Raw genomic sequence first — 23,196 nt, forward strand, 5'->3', positions numbered from 1 at the left:
GCAGCTCTGGTGATGACGCAGCGAGTGGCGTAATATGTCGCCACAGCGATCAACCTGTCGCCAGACGTGGATAGAGGGAAAGGGCCAAGTAAGTCCAAGCCAATGCGAAACAACGGTTCCGAAGGAATGCCGAGCCGTTGTCGGTTGAAGGCACCCGGCCGGCAGCGTCGGCGGTGTTTTTCACCACTGGCATTTCTCACACGCCGCAACATATTTCCAGACGAAGCGGGCAAGGCCTGGCCAAAAGGAGCGTCGGCGAATCCGGTCGTAGGTACGGGAGACGCCAAGATGACTTGCCGTTGGTAAATCGTCAAGTTCTTGGAGAACAGCTGACCGGAGGAAGCTTAGGAATGACGAGGAGTAGGGCAGGACCGTCGGGGCGTACATTCTAGCGGTATAATACACCATCCCGGAGAACAAACAGGTGAAGGGACGGATCAGAAGGCGAAGATTGTAAGCCATCAATGATGTCGCGCAAGGTGGCATCACGGCGTTGCTCGTCGGCAACGGTCGGGCGTCAGGTCGGGAGACGGAGCAGACAGCAGGAAAACCTAGGTTTGCAAATTCTTGCCGCACAACTACCTGAATGAGAAAGATCGCTGGTGCTGGTTGGTCAATGGTGGGGTCAAGTGGGCGTGGATGGAACGGCGCAGGACTTGTAGCCTCGAGCTCGCGGCAAACAATACGTGTGACGTGCTCATTTAAGGGTGGTGAAATGGTGAGGTCGACGCAAGACGACGTCGCAGCCGTGTTAAGGAGCCAGGAGAACTGTGGAATGACGCGGCGGCTTTTGGCGAGCTCAAAGCGGCGGCATTCCTTGACAATGACATCGATGGTGGACACATTGTTGAAGACCAACAAGTTGAACGCGTCGTCCGCGATCCCTTTGAGTACGTGGCCGACTTTGTCAACCTCGACCATTTTCTCGCTGACTTTCCGGCTAGGAGCGAGCACGTCTTGTATGTATGAGACACACGATTCTGTGGAAGGCTGAACTCGGGTGGCAAGCTCTTTTTTAGCAGCCAGCTGCCGACCGGTGGGATTTCCAAAGAGGTCGCTGAGCTTCTCCTTGAAAGCATCCCAGCTAGAGTTCTCGTCCTCGTGTGTCCGGAATCAGACACGAGGAATTCCGCCCAAGTAGAATAGGACATTCGCTACACCCTAAGAAAAGTTTACACCCTTTGGAGTGTATATTTGCCACACAACGATAATCGTCATCTGTGTTGCCCATATCCTTTCTTGAAAACGCTGCGCTCGTTACTTTCCTGTCGGGAATGCTATGTCATGCTGATAACGCGCATGGCGTTCGTTACTGGAAAGTACTGGGCTCGCCGCGTTAGAGAAAGGAAATGCGGACAAGGCAGATGACGATTACTGTTGTGTGGCAGATGTTGGCATTCAGTCATACATGTGTTATTTACAACCATTCGCAACAGCACTTTGCGACACTCACTTGACAAATGTTGCGTACCTAATTGTAGCGCAAGCAATACATTCGGAGTCGTCATGGCACACAGCGTTAGCGCTCGTTCGGATACTTAAAAAAATAATTATCAAAACAGAAAAAAAAGAACGCTGCCGTCACTGAATTTGTATAACTGTCCGTACAGAAATTATCTGCTGTGCACGAAGTTACTCGGAGATATAGAAGGCCAACGCGAGTGCCTAAAGCGCACCGTCTTGCTACGCGCACATTTACTCTGCGAAAAGTCGTCTGCTGCGCTCGAGCGATATAGGCGGCCCCGCATTCGGGGAGGGAACGTGAAAGAGAGGAGGAACAAGGAGGTGTGAAGGAGGAGGAGGAGAGAGTTGCTACTTTACGAAGTTTAAGATGCTTCACTGTAGGGATAGATGTTATGAGCGTCCCCTTTGTAACTGGGTGGTGGGTTGGGCCACAAAGCTGTTGCTATTATACTGCATAATGCCCTACCTAGGTTAAAAAAAAAACCACGATGAATTTCTATAATCAAATTTTCTGACTCCCTATTGTGAACTTTGTTTTTGTACGTCTCCGTTTTTTGTCGTTTTCCTACTTCCACCAATCTTCCTATCGCCTGTTACTAATCTCTATTGCGGACATGTTTACTTTCCCCCTGCTCTCGCTGAACCCAAGGGCTTCAAGGAGTCCAGTGGTGCCCAAATCGTCCGCTGGGCAGATGTATTCACATTCTAATAAAACATGCTTCATCGTTTCCCTAGCTTTACCGCAGCAAGAACACGCTTCTTCTTCCTTCTTATATCTCGCTTAATTGGTGCGTGTTCTAAGGCATCCCGATCTCGCTTCGAAAAGTAATGAGCTTCCCTTTGAGTTATCATATATTATAGCTTTCCCCATTTCGTTTTTTCCACTTAAGTCGTTACACATGACAGGTTTCTTTTCCATTACCGCCACCCATGAGATTATTTCAGCCTCCCTGACTTTCCGCTTGACGTTCTTTCTTGCTGTGTTGCTCACCCTACAGGCCGCATACTTGCTGGTAAGGTTCCTAGTTCTTTTCCTCCACTGACGGCCCAGCCGGTGCGCCATCTATGGCGAGACTGAGCGACCAAGCTTACCGCCGCGGCGAGGCTTCGAGCGAGCGCTGCTGCGATGCCTCTCCGCAGCGGATCACGTGACGTGACGTCACACGTGCCGTACACGCGCTCCGGCGGCTGGAGGTCATTGCGCCGCGATGAATGACCTTGCGAGACATGGCGTAGTAAATCTTTTACTGTAAAAGGCTTTTTACGACACGAAACAAAACAGTTCTGGCCTCCACGTGCGAGGGGATGGTGCCTTCAATATCTCAGCAGAATATTTGAAAAAATAGGAGGATGCTTAAGCTTCGCCTTCAAGAGTGGAACGCGATAGCGTTATCGCACCCCGTTCGCACCGCCTACTCAAACGATCTACGCCACCCAAACGTCGCAATCGGCACAGATAACCGGGCCGCGGCGCGCCATGAAGGCCGACGCGATCATGGGACGAGTGGCGCGCCGCGTGTCGGGGCAGCGCCGTACATTGCGAGGGGGGGTCTTTTGTGTTTGCCGCAAGATGGCTCTGCGTGTGCGCAGAGCGCAGTAGAAATGTAGCGCAAACGTACTTCGCTACTCCTGAAACTGCGACTTCTGTAAGTTACATGGTCATAATTACCGATATACACCGCAGTATAACTTTCTACGGCGCGTTTCTAAGGCAACACCGCATTCACTAGAGGCGATTTTGTCGCGCTTTGAAGGAACGAACAAGCCGGAGACAATTGAGCACGCCTTCATTGAGTGCTGGGATGCAATATTTTATTGGGACGTCTTGCAAAGAACTCTTAAAAAGGAACTGCCGATAACAGCACAGGGTATACGTTTCTTGCCGGTAGACAGCGATCAGGGGTTACCGTACGATATGATAATGCTCCTGGGCCTCCACAGTCTTTGGAAGACACGGATGGCGGTGACACACGCTGATGTGAATGTGCGCTCAGCACGAGAAAATTTTATTGAGAGCATTATTTTCATACGTGAGATATATCGTGTACAGGCAGATCCGCCTGACTGGTTGGGTATTCTTGATGATTCGGTAAATTTCAAGAAATTTTAGCTTGTCACCTTGGTCCAAGTAAACCAACGTGTTTTTATATATGTATGTCTTTATGTGAATAAAAAAAAAACTCGTGGCGGAGTGGTAGCGTCTCCGTCTCACGCTCCGGAGACCCTGGTTCGATTCCCACCAGCCGATCTTGCAAGGTGTTTTTTATTTATGAAGTGCCTTCTGGGATTTATCGCCCACGGCCAACGCCGCCGACGCCGACGACACCGGCTTTTCTGCGACACGAGCTCCTTAACGCTGTCGCGTTAAAAGGGCCACATTTGTGTAACATAGGTAATACGAACCGAACCGAGCCACTAACATGACCGTGGGCTGTCTCCACGTCTGAGGAGGATACGCAGGGATATGAATATTGCCTGCCGCAGTTTTTGCTCCTGCAGAATTAAAATAGCTTCCAGGTTGCCCGATTGCACTACGCAGAGGCTTACTGGCAACGGCGATCGGCTGCTCAGCGCAACCTCGTGGTTTGCATGAGCGGCCGCGCTCCGGTCGAGGGGGCAAAATGCATTTAGCATGCCGTGTTTTCGAGTTCTCGTTAAAAGTTATCGCGTATTGAAATTTAATCGCAAGTATTTCGCTGCAATGTATGGTTCCTGTGCGGATGTGAAAGTCGACCAGTCAGTCAATCAAGCAAGCGAACAAGTAAACGAAGCAATGCATGTGCCACAGCTATAAAGCAACCTAAGAACCATCAGAATATTATGCGGCCGCTAGCAATCGAGCATGCAGCACTTCCAACTTGTTAACTAGAAATTTGCGAAAGGACGCGAAACTGTCGACAATTTCAATAATCAACACACCTGTCACTGGAATGTTCACCACCGTCAGCTGTATAGACGCGGCTTTGTGGCGAGGCTGGCATTTCAGGCGACGCCTTTGGCATCGCTCATCGAGAGACATATAAAGCTTAAACCCCATGAGCGCGATCTTGTGCGCGACAGCTTCGAGCGACGGATCGGGCCATCGCTTGAACAGATCGCTCGGTCTTGTCGCGCGATCGGTCGGTTGTGCAAATCTGGTATTCGTCGCTCGTCGCCCGGAAGTGCTGTGAGCGACTAGCCAATAGCAGGCAGCCGGAACGGGATGCACGTCAGTGACGTACTACCAGTTTCCACACGTGCGCGCTTCTCGGTATGCAAAACCACGTGCTGGGCCACAGAGGAAGGAAACTAAAGAGAGGCCCTGACGTCACTCTTTGTGAAGCTAAAGTGAAGCCGGAAGTTGGCGTTGCTCATGGCGTTGCTCCGCCTATCGGGCCAGCTCTCCTCTCTTGTTTGCATTTCTCGCGAAACCACGCCGCGCTGCGCGCAACCGTGCTACTCGGACCCGCGCGCTCCGCAGCAATACTAAGCAATCGTTAGCACGTTAGCATGATTCCGCGAAAGAGGGCAACATTTCCCGCGGATATTCCTTCGTCCGTAGCCATTGCTGTGGCGCGGTACATTGCGTACAGCGTTGCATGCGCGTTCGTTTCACGAACTTTAGTTCCTCCTGTCCCACCTGGCCACAGCAACATCCAGTATAGCACGGTCCAGATAACACAGCGCAACAAAACACGAAGACCAACGCAAACCTGCCCGCTCGGCGCCTTTGACACGGTACGAAACCTACGGAGCAACACGTGTGAGTGCACAGAACCATAACAAAGCCGCCATTGTGGCCCGAAAGGCGTGGCCGCTACATCAAAGAAATAAAAAAACAGCAAGAAAGAGGAGAACCTACTACGTCATTTCCTCCACACTTTTCTCCTAGCGCGCGGAGGGAGTAGGGCTAAAGCCCCTCAATTTTTCAAAAGTAGCGCCATTATTCTTAGATCTTTCCGCCACCCCGCTCACCCTGGCGCGTCCTCCTCCACGCCCCCTGTCGCCCCAGCCTCCTCCGCTCCCCCATTGGCCAATATCTGTCACGTGAAAGCAGGCGCCGCGCTTTTGTATATTTTTGCTTTCCAGCGCGCGCCGACCTCCATTGTTGGGCCTGCGCGACGAAAGTACGGCAGGCGGACTGACGGAGTGCGTTAGCGTAATAGAATGTGTAGGGCCGAGAACATAATTGCGATGCCATGCTGCTGCGCCTTCGGTTGCCGCAACAGACACAGCGAGGGCAGAAAGGTTTTTGCTTTGCCGTCCGGCGGGCGCAACGCAAGAAGTGTGGATTTGCAGGATCGGGCGGGCTGACTTCGAGGAAGTGGCAAAGAACGCACGGCGTAGTGAAGTAAGGGCCACGGCTACTCACAACCTCTTATTTTGAGCCTAGTTCACGCCTTCCGCTTCGAAAAAGTGTGTGTTCATGCTCTGCGTGGTTTTTAGCGCGTTGTTTGACTTCTTTTTTCGAATGTGCTCTCTTTGTTTCATGTAGTTTCTTCTTGCGGTGAAATGCACGCATCTGCAGTAGGCCTGTGACATAAAAGCGACTTTATTCAGGGTGTGTTTTGAGCTCCACCAGAAGTTAGCACATTCTCAACTCTTTTGCAAGGCTCAATATGACTTACGATGCAGTCTTTTAGCTTCAAATGTACGCCCGCATGTATTGATTTGGTTTGTGGTGATTAACGTTTTTAACGTTCTGAAGCGACTAAAGCTAGGATGCAGGTCGTAGTGGATGGCTCCGGATAACTTTATCCAGCTCGCCTGGGGATGTTTAACGTGCACTTTGATCGTAGAGTCGTACGTGGGCCGGTAAATTCCTCGTTTGCGGTTTCATAATACTAGCGCGGGCGCGCTAGCGCTGCTTTAGAAGTTGGCACCTCGGCGCGATTGTATTTCTTCAATAAATTTTATTTACTAGTTGTAACACCTTGTCATTATTTCGTATTATTGACGGCGCCTCCAGGGCATCATAGCGGCAACGGGAACACCAAAGCTAGAACCAGGGCTGGATGGAGCTCGCCGAAGCCTGTGCATGCCAAGGGGGTATAAGATCGCGGACAGCCAATTTTGTATGCGAACACTCCCTGCGACGCCTGCATTGTAATGTCACGTGCTCTTCAGAGGCCTCCGTTAGCCATTGCATGTGCCCTCCTGGAGCAGTACTTGTAAAAAAAAAAACAATATATCGTCACTATTACCAAAGCACCCCACAATGAAAAAAAAACGGTTCTGTTGCCAGGCATCACTGACCGCACACAGCCATTCCGGCGGTGTGCGGTCAGCAATCTCTCACGCGCCGGCCGAATAAAAGTATCCTGCAGGTACGTAAATGAACCTACGAAACCACGTACAGATACTTTCACGCTGTCAACACCTGAAACTTTGGTAATTACGCGCGTGTTTGAGTACACCGCGTGCGCGCGAAGCTGTAAAGAACAACTATAACGATTGCCCATTGTGACATAGTTTGAAATTATTCAGATGGCAACATTCACATGCAGTTTAGATAATTATTAGTCTAAGACGATTCAACGGCCTGCGACTTGGCTTACGCAGCTACTTCGTTCACGTACAAGTAGTTGGCCTAGGAAAATATAAATGCACTTAACCACACTTTCGCCGCGCCTCGTATGCGCGCTGTTCTTCAGAAGACCTCACGTACTATTGTTGGGACGCCTGTTTCTCGAACCTCGACCGGCGTTACTTTTGGGTAGCGTGGCGTTGTCGGCGGGCTGCAGGCGTTCAGTAGACCATGGCGACCAGGCAGGGACGAGGCGATTTCTAGTGCGAAACTTGCACTGTTTATTAAAGCGAAAGCTTTACTGACCGCGAACTTGCGATTTCGCCGTGGCGGCGCTCCGAGGAGGCACATGACGTCACAACGAGCGCCTCGCGGCGGATATTGCACTCTCTCTCTCTCTCACTCCCTAGTCACTACTGCGCATGCGCCACTAGTAGCACCGAGCCACAGGTGTTCCGCCGCTGCGCAGCGCCGCGCCTTTCAACCGCTTCCGTTTGGTATGACGTCACACAGCGTTCCTCGTCGTTGCGCTCGCCTCCGCTCGCTTCGCCAGCTGCGTCGCATGCCTGATAACATGTCGGAGGATTGAAAAGGAGAGCTCGCGTGCGCCGCAACCACAGTTGAGGCGGCATTATGGACGGCGACAATTCTGATAAGCAGGAGGAGGCCTGGAATCGACATCGTACCGCGATGAAGAGGAAACGAATCGCCCAGGAGAAAAATGAATACCGCGCCGAACGACCGGCTAAACGCCGCATCATAGCTAGACAACCAGACTAACCTGGACTTGCAATCAAGATTAACCAAGGCTTACCATGCTGTGCCTTAGCTTTCGCTACGTATATCCTGGCATAGCCGAGCTAAGCCACTGCCATTTTTTTCAATGGTAGCTGAAGGATAAGAAGAGAATGAATGAATTGAAAAAGTACATTGCGGGGCCCCTTAAATCGACCCACTAAAATCGTAGGCGGGATGTTGCTCACGTCAACCTCATGTGACATGCACTGAGTCCCCATCGTTGCTTTGCGGCTGCTCCTTCTCTGCTGGGCGATGTTGCACGTCCCCGTCGTTGCTTTGCGGCTGCTCCTTTTCTCGTGGGCGATATTTCACGTGCTTGCCTCCGCTGGCGGCAACCCGCGTAGTCTGGTCAGAGATGGCCGGCTGATCCTTTCTCCAGAGTCGGTCAGTTCGCGGAAAGTTCTCCACTTGGTCGCACAGTTTGCCGAAGGGGTCCTCCTCTAGAGACACACACAGTTTGTGAAAAGGGTTCTCCCCCAGAGTCGCACACACGCAAAGGGGCCTGTCATGACTACGGGGTGCCTGCCAGGCGGGTAACCACTCTAGACAACCATAGCAAATTAGGAATCCATTCTCCGTTTCGATTAGGCATGGCCTTTGAGCATTCTTTTTGCCCGAGGTGTTACACGCCAACCGTAACACTTTATGTGACCTTCCCATAGCACGCTCACAACAAAAATCAGTTGTTAAGCGGCTTTTTTACACACTAAGGTGTAGTTACGTTACTCCCTGCTTCGTAAGCTACAACTGCCGCTTCCCGGCAACTGCAGCTTGTGCAACCGTAACCTTTACCGGGAAACGCTTGCGGCGAATGCTGTACGCGAAGGCGAAGTTCCTCGTTCTTTTTTTTTTTCTATCCCCCCCCCCCCCCCCGCACGGCCGGCGCCGCCGCTGCTGTTGGGCTTTACGGTGCTACGGATGCGGACGCCATCTGCTAGTGCTGCAAGGAACCTAGCGGCGCGCGCCTCTCCAGTTTTGCCTACGGACACGACAGACCCATTGGGAGTTAGAGCTACGTAGCTTTCGTTGTAAAAGTGATTCAAGGCGATCGATGTTCACGCCACCAAGTGCGACCCGCCAGTCGCCGCACCAGAATGTCTCGCGATCGACTGATGCCGTTTTCGTCTGCTCGCAATGTCGTCGCCACGTAAAATAATCGTCAGCGTAAACAGACATGTTGTTCCTGCGCATCTGGTTGGCTCAGAAACTTCGCGTCTGCGTTCGCATGACTGAAAAAATCAAGAACCAAAATTGTCGCTTTTCGACCATATATCGACCATTCGCGACTATTTGCGACTTCTGCGAGTCGCGGGTGGGGATGAGCTTGCGAGTGGTGCCTCTGCCCCGCGTGTTTTATCTACACAGACGGGTGCGCGGGCTTCGTCGTGGCTCAACTTCGTGCGGACTCTCGATTCCAGCGACAGCCGCGGGAAGTACTACAGGTTGTTTTACTCGCACTACAATGCCACCACACCGGAGCCGGAAAGCATTGCGAGAGAGCTGGCCGTCGAGAAAGACGTGCTCGTCGCACTGGACGCCGCACGATCGCCCGGAACCGCACCCAGGGCCGTCGTCGCCTCCATCGCCACTATCGCGGACGCCGTTGCCAACACCACCTTGGAGAACTGGCTCAACCCTGTCGTCGACGCGCCCGGGGGCCGTTCAGCGGACTCCAGTACGATGGCAGCCGTGCAAGACGTGCGCGTTCTGCGTGCCATCCAGCACCTGACGAGCACTTACACCGCGGCGGTTCTGATGAAGCACCTGTCCTGGTGGTTGGTGCAGATTCTCACCGTGATCGGCTGGCCCCAGGGGTACGTGGCGATTGCTGGAAGTCAAGAGGTGAGTTGGCTACTGGCTTCTACCCTTTAACAGCAAAGTTTGAGCACGGCTTTTATTGCGTTAGCATTCTGAGGGTATTTGATGCACTTTCCGGGTGCTGTCTATTTTTGTTTGTATGTATGTATGTATGTATGTATGTATGTATGTATGTATGTATGTATGTATGTGTGTATGTATGTATGTATGTATGTATGTATGTATGTATGTATGTATGTATGTAACCGTTTTCTCGCCTAAGCTGGGTCACTCAGTAGTCCCTGGTTGAACGGGTAGCGCTAGGCTGCTGTGCCAGCGAAACAGCGTTCGAGGCCAACTGTCGTACCAACTTGGGTCACTTAGTATGCGGGAATGTGTACGCACGTCCCAGCAGGCATATGCCGCTTTTCAATGAACGTCTTTGACGTCAACTTGGGTAGCTAGGCATGTGCTACTGGAAATGTGCCGTTCTACAATGACGAGTAAGACCCCTTAAATTTCTCCGATGCTCAGGAAATGTCACAAGGGTTCCTCAAGGAGAGCAACGCGACGAGGCTGCGCCACAAATGCGCCATGTGCCGCTTCTCAATGAACGCCTTTAGCGAGATGCGCCTTAAATGCACTGAGTGTGCGCCGCTCTCCAATTAACCGCTCGCGAATTTAGGTCGCTGAGTATGTGCCACCCGGTGTGCGGCAAGTGAGGAATCAATTTTCAGCGTTCGCGGGCACCGGCTCACCATTCGTTTCGGAGGCCGCGTGCAGGCTTCGCGGCGGCGGCGCTAGATGGCGCCGAGTATTCTTAAGGAACCGCGATAGAGTAGTCCCGCTGTAGTACACCCCTCGTACATAACTCGCCTCGACATTGGCAATACATTATACAGTTCTAGTATATCGTAAAGTAGCAAACGCAAGGCGTTAGCGTTAGCGTTGCGTGCACCACACTGCGCATGCGCTGTACGTAAACGCTGCTGGAGCTGTTGCGCACGTACGCTATTTTCGGGATTTAGCGGTGAACGCTAACGCACGCAAGGGGAGCCTTACGTACGGCAACATGGCGGCGCCAGTCGAAGTGGAGCTGGCCGCTTCGGATCTATCGAGTCGTCGGCATGCTCTGTTCGGCTTATTCGTTCCCCACTAATGGTCGTGGCTGAATAAACATACACTCGCCAACTGAAAAAATTCAACTCACAGATTGACGTTTCGGCGCCCAATACGGGGTGCCTTGTTCCCAATGAACGAATGCATGGTGGTCTTTATTATATACGCGTCGGAAGACGTAATGCGCTTGCGTACAAATCAGGGAGGGGTCCCTGTGTCCGGTTTGTCGTGTTAGTAGTAGATTGTATGCAGAATTATTCAAGGAGCAATCGGGATGATAATCTTTTCTCTCTTTGCGTCGTTCATTGTCAACAAAGCGCCGAAACGCAATCTGTGTTTTAATTTTTTTCAGCTGGCGAGTGTACGTTTAATCAGCCATGTTCTTTACTCGCCAGACGAGTTTTCGTCAAACCTTAGACTTCCCACTAATGGTCGTATTCGCTTTAGTTTTCTTCGACAGCGGCGTACAGGTGACAAATGGACGTTATTTGCGATATACGTTCTCCATTAGCGGGACAGTAGGCTTAACGAGAAGGTTTGCTCATGTTTGCTGTATCCGCCTCGAGATGGCGCCCAAGTGTACTTCGCTCGTTCACTTGGTGGAAAGCCGCATGTCCAGCCGATGCATGTCACGTTTTCCGTGGCAAAACAAAGTAGTGTTGTCGGTGCTGTGGTCATGATGCGTGTGCGCTTTACCAACGACGACGACATGAACCTCCTGAAGGAGGTTCTGTGTCATCCAACGTCTGTCATCCCAACTTAAAAAGGCCAGGTAATATGGGTCTCACAGAACACTCGATCGCGGCATGCTAAGAGTAATCGGTGTGTTTCGCGACTCTCGATAAAACAACACTGAAACCAAACACCTACATGCGTAAATAACGCAGCGACTGTGGCTTTGAATAAGCTTGACTTAGGGACACACTTGCGGATTCGGCATTAGATCAGCTCGACATTTCGTGTGGATTTGGCTTTCCAGTACTTTGTGTTTTTACGTCTAGATGGCGCCGTATATGTTTGCGTTAGCGTTAGCGTTTTGCTCCGTTTCGCTATTCTAAAACACTACCTTGTGCCGCGCAGTGCAGCCTTTCTTTGCGTTAGCGTTGCGTCGCACGCTAACGCTAACGCAAGCGTTTTACGCTATACTAAATCTGTCTATTGTGTCGCTATTGGGGGCAAGGACTTACGGAGACGCCATCTGTCGGAAGCGCCCCCCTTGCGTAGTATAAGGGACAACGCGGCGCGCTCCTCGTAGGTTTGGCTTACGGCGCTCAATAAGAACACCACGCGGCAGCCCTCCTGGAGATTTGTCTAAGTACTCTCAAAACTGGGGAAGATTTTGATTGTCAAAATAATAAATTTGGGCAAACTGGAGGCATAGAATAGTTTACAGACACTATTTACCGAATATGTATGCAGTTAACGCAACAGCGCGCAGTCGCCGCGATGGAGTCTCCCGAACCGACTTCTTGCGTGAAAGGTAGGCAGACGCTGAGAGCAAACTATGCGAAATATGTTCCTCAAGTGCGTTGTCTGTATAACCGAATGGAGCATAACAGAATGAAGCCTCAAATGAGCGGTCGGACGGATTCGCAGCGACCTACTGCGCGTCTGCATGCATGTCCGCGCACGATGTTTAGCTTTCGCTGCGAGCGCGTTTTCGCACCGAACCGTGAGCTTTAGGGCGCAGAATATGAACATTTGACAGTACACTAGCAACCATTGTTGCGTGGGCGCTATCAGAACTGTTCAAAAATAATTCCGTTATAGAGACTTGGGTCACTAATAGGTAGTCTATACGGTAAAATGGGTGGAGCACCGGGCTGCTGTGCTGCTGAACCGGGACAAAACCAACCGCACAGTATAGACAAGGTCCCTGAATACTTTTTATCTGGTCATTAAGCTTCCCAGGAAGTTTCATATAGGGACAGAAGGTGACACCAGATGCGCTGGCGTGAGTAGAAGGTCAACAACCTGCCGCGCCAGCTGGCCGGGCTGCACGATCATGCAAATTTTCCACGAATAAAAGCGCCTTTCCCACACTTATTTCAACGTGTTCGTAGAGTGAACATGCAACGGGAATCTTGGCAACATTATTTAATGTGCGATGCGTTTTTGTTTAAATACTACACGGCAGCGCTTTATGATTGACGTCGCCCCCCTCCTCCTATACTAGCCTTCCCTGCACAAACGGTTTCGTTCGGCTGTCACTATTTGCACTTTGTCTAGATAGATAAGTTAGTTATATTTGGTTAGCTAGTTCAGTGTGTTAGCTATTAGTGTATTAGTTAACAACTTATTAGCGAATAATTTTATTTCGTTTAGATAACTTAATTAGTAGGTTAGCTTTGTTAGTTTGATTAGTTAAGTGGTTTGGTAGCTACCCTATTTAGTTGGTGTATTAGTTATTATATAATTAGATTATTGGTTCAGTTGGTTTTGTTACTGTAGATTGTCACGTTAGTTATTAGTGAGTTCAGTTATTTATTGTGGTTCTTAGATTTGCCAGCAAGTTAGGTTAGTTATGAGTTTGAAAATTAGTTTACAAATTATTTGTTTGGTTAGATAATCAGTTGGCTGGCTTCGTTAGTTAAGTAATTAGTTCAGCAATTAGTAATACGTTTAGTAATTTGACAGTTTAGTAATCAGTTGGTTAGCTTTGTTAGTTTGAAACATGGGTTTGTTTACGCTCGAGACAAAAGTTCAACGTGAACTTGCTCTGTAGTCGGTTTCTGACGATGTATTAGTCCGAGTGTACAATTACGAATTAAGCCGCTCTTGCGAACGCTGTTGAACCTGGAAATGAAACAAGGCGTCGTAGTTGTTTCCGAATTGTTCGAGCTGAAGCTTCTGAACACTGTACAGAAAGAGGGCGGCGATTTGCACGTTGTGTCGACAATGTTCACGTGCCGTTACAGGCGGTCGATCCCTCGCGCAAATGCGAGCGTACGCGCAGAATGCCTGTGGCGTCTGTTCGGCGTCTGCTCCAGCCCAACCTTCTGCTTGCGGCAGCGCCGCGGTGCGCCCACTGCGGGCCCTATGCGAAGTTCTCCCATAGCGTTACGCGGAAATTTCGTGACCAGATGGAAAGGACCCACGTATAAACTTAGGTCACTGGGTAGGGGCAACTGAGTACGAGCCGCTCTGCTGTGGACCTCTTTCACGCCGGCTTGGGCCGCTGGGTATACGTAATAACTCTGGGTGCGTGTTGCTCTCCTACGCAGACTTGGAGCACTGGGTATGTGCATGTTCCTCTCTTTGATGAACCGTGGCTAGTTGTGACGTCAACTTGGGTAACATTGTATTTGCCACTTGACATGCATGTGCCATTCTTCAGTAAACGTGTTTGATGCCAAGTTGTGCCGCTCGGTACGTGCCACCTTTCATTAGTAAAACATACGTCATGAACAATTACCCACGAACCATCAGATAGATTACTAATAGCATTAAAGTCGCTAGTCATCTCTAAAAGATGTATGCGCCGCCAATTGTTTAAGAGGAAGCTTTAGCTCGGGTGCTCCTATCTAAATACATGTACAAGGAGAATTCGTTTTTCTCGGCAACCACTGCACCAAATTTGACGAAGTTTGTTGCATTTAAAAGACAAACCTAAAATCTAGTGACTGTTGGTTTCGAATTTTTGAGTTAGGTTGTCAATTTTTTATTAAAAATTGGAAGAAATCGGAAATTTTCAAAAAATGAAACTATCAAGTTTACAACTCTGTAACTCAACCACTAAAAATGATAATACAATTCTGTGAAGTGCATCTAATAGTACATCTAAAGCGGACAAAACTGATATGTTACACATGAATATTAAAAAATTTAATCATAGGAAAATACAACTTTTGCAAAACCGTTGTAACCAACGTAACAAATTCACGTAAGATGTAAAATGACGTATTGAATTTGTCCGCTTTGAATGAACTAATGGATGCCGTTTAGAGAACCGCGATATCAGTTCTTGATGCGGAGCTATGAATTTGTAAACTTCGTGCTTCTATTTTTTTCGAACGGTCAAATTTTTGAAAATCGTTTAAAAAAAATTCAAGCCCTAAATCGAAATTCGCCTTCCAACAGTCACTAGAATTTAACTTTCTCTTTCAAATGCAACAAATTTCGTCAAAATCTGTCCAGGGGTTATCTCATAAAAATGTTTTTGCGTTTTACATGTATTTGAATAGGCCGGGTCGGAGTTGGGCCCGAGCTAAAGCTTCCTCTTAAGCTCAAGATTCGCTTGCGTGTTCCCCTGGTGCTTTGCGAGTGCTGTCTTGCCGAGTCTTAGGTCATTGGGCTATGTGCCTCTGGGTACGTTGTCGCGTCGACAGCATGCGTGGCCACCCGCCGTGGTTGCTTAGTGGCTATGGTGCTGGGCTGCTAGGCGCGAGGGCGCGGGATCGAATCCCAGCAACGCCGGCCGCATTTGGTGGGGGCGAAGGGCGAAAACACCCGTGTACTTAGATTTAGGTGCACCTTAAAGAACCCCAGGTGGTCAAAATTTCCGGAGTCCCCCACTACGGCGTGACTCATAATCGGATCGTGGTTTTGGCACGTAAAACCGCATAATTTACCATCGGTGGCCGGGTATATGCAAATGGGCATGTATCGCTGTGAGACGAAGTGTGCAGGATTTCTTAAGTGTGTTTGCATATGCGTCGCAATTCTCTGTGCACACAACTTTAAATCACCATTCTTTAGTAATCGTGACGCAGAGAGCCAACATGGACGAGGCCGTGCTCGGGCCGCACGTTACTGATGCTGCTACCTACATAAATTCGCGTCATTTGAATTCCATCATTGGCTTACATAATCGGAGGTCACTGCGATTAGCATATTCTTAGCGTATACTTAAGAGGAAGCTTTAGCTCGGGCCCAACTCCAACACGGCCTATTCAAATACATGTAAAACGCAAAAACGTTTTTGTGAGCCAGCCCCTGGACCGATTTTAATGAAATTTGTTGCATTTGAGAGAAACGTTTAAATTCTAGTGACTGTTGGAAGTGGAATTTCGATTTAGGGCCTGAAATATTTTTAAAAGATTTTCAGAAATACATAAGTATGAAAAAAAATAGAAGCATGAAGTTTACAGCTTAATAAGTCTGCATCAAGAACAGATATCGCGGTTGTGTAAACGGCATTTATTAGAACATTCAAAGCGGACAGATTCGATATGCCAGTTTGTATCTTACGTGAATTAAGTTGTTACAGGGGTTCCGCAAAAGCTGTATTTCCATATTACTGAATTTTGTTAGATTCACGTGTAACACAGCAATTTTGTTCGCTTTAGATGTACTATCATATGCAATTCACAGAATTGTGATATCATTTTTCCTTGCTGAGTTACAGTGTTGTAAAGTTGATAGTATCGTTTTCTGAAAATTTTCAATTTTCGCTAATTTTTAATAAAAAATTGACGGCCTAGATCGAAAATTCGAAACCGACAGTCACTAGATTTTAAGCTTTCTTTTAAATGCAACAAACCTCGCCAAATTTGGTGCAGTGGTTGCTGAGAAAAACGAATTCTCCTTCTACATGTATTTAGATAGGAGCACCCGAGCTAAAGCTTCCCCTTAACGCACTTTCCGTCCGTCCGTCCGTCCGTCCGTCCGTCCGTCCGTCCGTCCGTCCGTCCGTCCGTCTGTCTGTCTGTCTGTCTGTCTGTCTGTCTGTCTGTCTGTCTGTCTGTCCGTCTGTCTGTCTGTCTGTCTGTCTGTCTGTCTGTCTGTCTGTCTGTCTGTCTGTCTGTCTGTCTGTCCGTCCGTCCGTCCGTCCGTCCGTCCGTCCGTCCGTCCGTCCGTCTGTCTGTCTGTCCGTCTGTCCGTCTGTCCGTCTGTCCGTCTGTCCGTCTGTCCGTCCGTCCGTCCGTCCGTCCGTCCGTCTGTCTGTCTGTCTGTCTGTCTGTCTGTCTGTCTGTCTGTCTGTCTGTCTGTCTGTCTGTCTGTCTGTCCGTCCGTCCGTCCGTCTGTCCGTCCGTCCGTCCGTCCGTCCGTCCGTCCGTCCGTCCGTCCGTCCGTCCGTCCGTCCGTCTGTCTGTCTGTCTGTCTGTCTGTCTGTCCGTCTGTCCGTCTGTCCGTCTGTCCGTCCGTCCGTCCGTCCGTCCGTCCGTCCGTCCGTCTGTCTGTCTGTCTGTCTGTCCGTCTGTCCGTCTGTCCGTCTGTCCGTCTGTCTGTCTGTCTGTCTGTCTGTCTGTCTGTCTGTCTGTCTGTCTGTCTGTCTGTCTGTCCGTCCGTCCGTCCGTCCGTCCGTCCGTCTGTCCGTCCGTCCGTCCGTCCGTCCGTCCGTCCGTCCGTCCGTCCGTCCGTCCGTCCGTCCGTCCGTCCGTCCGTCCGTCCGTCCGTCTGTCTGTCTGTCTGTCTGTCTGTCTGTCTGTCTGTCTGTCCGTCCGTCCGTCCGTCCGTCCGTCCGTCCGTCCGTCCGTCTGTCTGTCTGTCTGTCTGTCTGTCTGTCTGTCTGTCTGTCTGTCTGTCTGTCTGTCTGTCTGTCTGTCTGTCCGTCCGTCCGTCCGTCCGTCCGTCCGTCCGTCCGTCCGTCCGTCCGTCCGTCCGTCCGTCCGTCCGTCCGTCCGTCCGTCCGTCCGTCCGTCCGTCTGTCTGTCTGTCTGTCTGTCTGTCTGTCTGTCTGTCTGTCTGTCTGTCTGTCTGTCTGTCTGTCTGTCTGTCTGTCTGTCTGTCTGTCTGTCTGTCTGTCTGTCTGTCTGTCTGTCTGTCTGTCTGTCTGTCTGTCTGTCTGTCTGTCTGTCTGTCTGTCTGTCTGTCTGTCTGTCTGTCTGTCTGTCTGTCTGTCTGTCTGTCTGTCTGTCTGTCTGTCTGTCTGTCTGTCTGTCTGTCTGTCTGTCTGTCTGTCTGTCTGTCTGTCTGTCTGTCTGTCTGTCTGTCTGTCTGTCTGTCTGTCTGTCTGTCTGTCTGTCTGTCTGTCTGTCTGTCTGTCTGTCTGTCTGTCTGTCTGTCTGTCTGTCTGTCTGTCTGTCTGTCTGTCTGTCTGTCTGTCTGTCTGTCTGTCTGTCTGTCTGTCTGTCTGTCTGTCTGTCTGTCTGTCTGTCTGTCTGTCTGTCTGTCTGTCTGTCTGTCTGTCTGTCTGTCTGTCTGTCTGTCTGTCTGTCTGTCTGTCTGTCTGTCTGTCTGTCTGTCTGTCTGTCTGTCTGTCTGTCTGTCTGTCTGTCTGTCTGTCTGTCTGTCTGTCTGTCTGTCTGTCTGTCTGTCTGTCTGTCTGTCTGTCTGTCTGTCTGTCTGTCTGTCTGTCTGTCTGTCTGTCTGTCTGTCTGTCTGTCTGTCTGTCTGTCTGTCTGTCTGTCTGTCTGTCTGTCTGTCTGTCTGTCTGTCTGTCTGTCTGTCTGTCTGTCTGTCTGTCTGTCTGTCTGTCTGTCTGTCTGTCTGTCTGTCTGTCTGTCGGTCGGTCGGTCGGTCGGTCGGTCGGTCTTTCTGCGTCTGTCTGTGTGTCAGTGTTTTCCCGCCAACAATTGTATCACTGGGTAGTGCATGCTCTAATGGCCGGGTAGAGCCTTTGGCTGCGGTGCTCAGGGAACTGGGTCCAGAACCAACCGCCGAGCCGACTTGGGCCACTGGTTACGGGACGCTAGGTATGTCCCACTCTTCAATGTATCTCTCCGACTCAAACTTGGGTCACTTGGCGTGTGCCACTGGGTATGTGCTTGCTGCTTTTCAATTAACATATTTGACCCCAGTTAGGGTAAATACAGGCCACAATGTAATTGGACGTTCTTCAATGACAACAAAAAATCATTTAAAAATCATCCGGCGCCGGATAATTGCCGGAATGTCTGAATGTACGTTTACACAAGCGCCACCCATGGTCTTGCTTTTAGCGGCGCCGCTGAATGATGCAGCGTGCCCGGAGGGAAGGGCGAGAGAGCAGGCCCCTCTGCATACACACACACACGCCTCGTACATGAGGCGTCTCTACGGTGGCAATACAGCGTGCCGCTGCATTACTTCTCTGCTAATCGCATTTCCATCGACATTCATCGTGATATGGGCTCAGCCGCAACTGTTTGGTTGTGCATACTCTATGTACCTTATCCGCGGACAGTAATTCGTTAATGAAGCCAGTAACCCAACAGAATGGGCAGACAGTTTGTAAACACGCGGCACAATAAGCATCATGAGTCATCCTATAGACCCTGTGGACAGTCTATATATGTCGTGCATATGTCGGGTCGACACGAGCATAGCTGTAAATCCATATAAAACAAAAGAAATTAGAAACGAGCACCCGCCGTCTGGTGAGTGTTCTTGGTTCGAACATTATCGCGAGTACATTATCAAAGAAATATCGAGCTAGATAGTTTTTCTTTCTTTCACTATTTCTTTCTTTCTTTCTTTCTTTCGTTTGGTAGAGACGTCGCATGGTGAATTAGGCGAAGTTCGAGTCGCTAACTGTAGCTGCAACATACTTGCATTCGGTTTTATACGTGGCAGTTAATTTTTTCTACGGATTCGAGCTGTGCTACCGATTCTATTCCGAGGGATCTGCGCAGATGCGAGAAATAGGTTTGCGAGTTAGGTTTTCGTGTTCGGGCTATTTATTTATTCCAGAAATTTGTCAGCTATCAGTGCCGCTTTTGTGTCAATTGACGGAGTCACACGGACTGGCTTTCTCTATGGTGCACGCAAATTCGACCTCCTCTACTGATATAATTAAAACAGACATAATGAATGCATGTCTATTTTTTTTTTACCTGAATGTTTTCAGCACTCCGCCGTTTCCGGATGGGCTGCCGTAGAGCCCTTCCATTGTTATGTTGGAGAACATTTTCGCCCCATTACAGAAAGCTTCGCGCTTGGTCCAAAGCGAGTGCGCCGCGAGGTGGCTCTCGCGAGGTCCAGCCTCTGCTGGCGTAAGAACGTTTCCAGATACGAATGTAAAAAAAAAAAAAAAAAAACACGCACACGCGACAGCCCGCACGCACACGCCCACGGCCCAAACACAAACGCGCACGTGCGCGAACTTATTTCGAGATATTCAAAACAATGTTTCATTTAAATGTCTTATCGGACAAAATGATCGGTTTTTTTTTTTTTTCTACTCGAACCATTTGCAGGCCGCTCGGAGCGAGGTGAAGTTGGAGTGCTATCGAATAATGGCCGACCGGTTTGGTCTGCTGATAGCCGCGGAGAGTGCCGTCAAGCTCTTCAACCGCGATTCGCGGCAAGAGGTGACGCATTTCTTCACGGAAATCATCAGCCTCCTCGCAAGCGCTGCCGCTAGGGCGCCATGGTTGAGCGAGGAAGCCAAATACGGAGCCTCGAGGCTTCTGCAGGACCTCGAGGTACGCACAGCCAAGCGGATAGTGATTAGCGAATGGGAGCAGAAGACAGTCCGCTCGTGATAAAGTTCCGCAGGTAAAGATGCTTCACCTCGTGCCAAGTATCGCGGAGTTGTCACAGCTAGGCTAAGCTGACGCTTTCTTATACATGGTACGCGCGCTCGTCAGCCGGTATAAACGTGCATTTCGGGGTGGCACTTGTGTACCTATTAAAGTCGAGCGCCTTTATTACGAAGCGCTTGGGACCACTGAAATTATTCGGTATAAAAGGGCGCTATAACGTAAAGCTATTCCAAACTTTTCTATTCCAATTCTGCAATCAGCCCTCCCTCCGCGATTGGTCAAAAACTTTTTTGGACCACCCCCACATCACATGCCTGTCATGCGGCGTCGCGAACACCGCGATAGCTCCCAATCTGGCATGAGGTGTGCACACTGATTATGCATGATTCGACCGAACGAAAGAAAAAAAATGTTTTTCTGATTCGACGCCTTTCCGCCATTAACCCTCTGCTACTGGTCAAAAGTTTTCAGGCTGCACCCACTTCACCTGCCTTTTACTGGACGTCACAAAACCGGGAAAACTCACGGCGTCAAAGTGACATGTACGCGTTAAAGATGCATTAATATGCCGGACGAAAGTGAATTCTTTTTCTGAATAGCCGGAGACTGCCCCGTTCCCAAATTAGTACAAGATGGTCGCCGCCGATCGCTCGGGCACTAGTTATTCGCACCTGCCGGAGACCGTGTGTTTATTTGTGTATAACTTAACTTCTTGCGTTGCCGAATAACGTCATCGAGCCCTTTCAGCACGTATACGACCTCGCTCTGCCAACGCTTCTTTGCTGAGGATCCTTTTTAGCAGCACCTTTAACTGTCCCTTGGACGCCGCCGCAATTTTAGAAAAGCCACCCTAAGACAAGTAAGTGAAAGCGGACCAATTGCAGAAGCCACCACCTCTCTCTTCATCCGGTTATCTATTTTCAGCGCGCTGGCTCGGGCCCATCGAAATCCTCTCCACCTGAGCGTGCTCCTCACCTCTTGTCAGCCAATTAGATAAGAAAACCCGCCATATGTAGGCAATGTTATTCGTTTTGAAAGCAAACAAAAGTGACCTATAAACGAGGAGAGCATTTGGTTGGGCTGTTCGGACAACGCTGCGGGTCACTGCCCGATGCTTGCGCGGGCGGTTACGTAAATTTGACGTCAGGAGATTGGAATAAAAACATATTGGAATACTTTTACGACATAGGGCACCAGGTCACATCGTCGCAAAGATTGCGCACCGTACCGTCCGCAGTACAATAGAATAACCAGCTTCAGCAAAGAAATCGTTCATGTAACATGCATGCAATTGACACTTAGTGAAAGAGGCCATGTGACGACCAGCAGAGGCGGCGTTTCCGTGCCACGTGCTTGTCTGACAATTTTGCCGGGTCGGCTATTCGTGAAACTCATTTCTTGGGGCTCCGCCTAACGTGTGTATTTGCCGCATCGGTCTCCTGCGGCCAAGCTCTGTTACTCAGGATCTCCTGAACGACGGCAGTTCGCTCTGTATGAGAATTAACATAATCACTTCCAACAGCCGCAATGGGGCCATTCGATCGGGGGTTTTGTCATAAGAACATGAAGCTACGGGTGTGACGAAGCGGATTCGCGGTGGGATCCATTTTATTGCAATTACGTTTGTGTCTATTGTGTATTGTTTCACTGCGCCGCACGTGAATGCTTTTTTTTTTCTTGATTGCTGCGCCGCAGGTTATCACGTGGCCACCTGACATGTACGAATCCAATGCTACGCTTTCGGCCTTGTACGCGGGCTTCTGCAGCATGTGCAGCGAAAGCGCCGAGTCCAAAGGCGGCACAGCAGCGGAGGCGCCGCCGACCAAGTCGACCGTGCGTCCCCTGCTTATGGACTACTGGTGGCAGGTCAGCAGGAAGTTCTGGGACCTGTCCCTCGAACAGCGCGAACGCATGCAGTGGCTGTGGCAGGAGCACCAGTTCGAGCTCCTGCGCTACGAGCCGTGGAACAACCGCATGCGCGTGTCTCACGCTGCCCTGAGCAGCCTGCTCTACCGCCCGGAGAGCACCGCCCGGCGCCCGGCCAACTACGGCGGCCTCGGAGCGGCCTTCGTGCTAAACGCGCTGCAGATGTTCGAGCTACCGGTTAGTGCTGGGACGAGCGCCTTTCTTTACTCCGCGAGAGTGCGAAATTCGGCCAGGACTGATCTACGATGGCTATTCAAGTATACGCGAATAGCCGAACCGCGTGATGTATGTACGGGGCTGGATGGATGGATGTATGTTAGGAGCGTCCCCTTTGGAACGGGGTGGTGGGTTGCGCCACCAAGCTCTTGTTGTGTTGCCTGATGCCTGAAAGAAGAAAAGAAAAAGAAAGCCCACGATCAATTACCATAACCAAACTTCCCGAAACCCTGTTGTTCTTGTACGCCTGCGTTGTTTGTCGTTTTCCTACTTAATTGTCTTAACAAATCCTCCAATCTCATCTTGCTAATCTCTATTGGGGACATGTTTACTTTCCCACTGCTCTCGCTGAACCCAAGGGCTTCGAGGAGGCCAGTGATTCCTAAATCGACCACTGGGCAGATATCTTCGCGTTCTAATAAAACATGCTCCATCGTTTCCCTAGCTTTACCGCAGCAAGCACACGCTTCTTCGTCCTTCTTATATCTCGCTTTATACGTGCGTGTTATAAGGCATCCTGATCTGGCTTCGAAAAGTAGTGAGCTTCCCTTTGAGTTATCAGAAATTGTTTCTTTCCTGATTTTGCCTTTTCCTCTTAAGTAGTTACTCATAGCAGGTCTTTTTCCGTTGCCTCCACCCATGAGAATATATCAGCCTCTCTGACCTTCCGCTTGCCGTTTTTTTTTTTTTTTTGACATGTTGCCCAGCATGCACGTCGCATACTTGCTGGTAAGCTTCCTAGTTCTTTCCCTCCACTGTGAATCAATGTTATTATTGTACAAATACCTGAGCACTCTCCCAGCTCATTTACGTCTTCCATATTCCTCAGTCGTTCTTCATAATCAATTTTTCTCTGAGCTCCTCTCACTTCAAAGCTTGTCCAGTCCATATCACCCTGCACACTTTCATTTCTAACCTCCCTGTGAGCGCCCAATGCGAGACGTCCCACTGACCTTTGGTTGCCATCGAGTCCTGATTGTACACCTGATTTCATGCAAACAACCGCATTTCCAAATGTAAGTC

General features: G+C 49.9%; 1 protein-coding gene across 1 annotated transcript in view; it reads left to right on the plus strand.

Annotated features, from left to right (window-relative positions):
* The window catches only part of LOC126524173 (uncharacterized), a 33,873-nt gene extending 11,508 nt beyond the window's left edge, over positions 1 to 22,365 (plus strand). The window contains exons 4-5 of the mRNA XM_072286955.1: positions 9,075 to 9,610; positions 21,727 to 22,365. Of these exons, the coding sequence (XP_072143056.1) occupies positions 9,075 to 9,610; positions 21,727 to 22,338 (1,148 nt within the window). The 3' untranslated portion in view covers positions 22,339 to 22,365. The remainder of the gene's footprint in view (positions 1 to 9,074; positions 9,611 to 21,726) is intronic.
* The last annotated feature ends 831 nt before the right edge of the window (positions 22,366 to 23,196 follow it).

This window comes from Dermacentor andersoni, chromosome 3 (genome assembly GCF_023375885.2).
Source record: "Dermacentor andersoni chromosome 3, qqDerAnde1_hic_scaffold, whole genome shotgun sequence".
NCBI classification, from domain to species: domain Eukaryota; kingdom Metazoa; phylum Arthropoda; class Arachnida; order Ixodida; family Ixodidae; genus Dermacentor; species Dermacentor andersoni.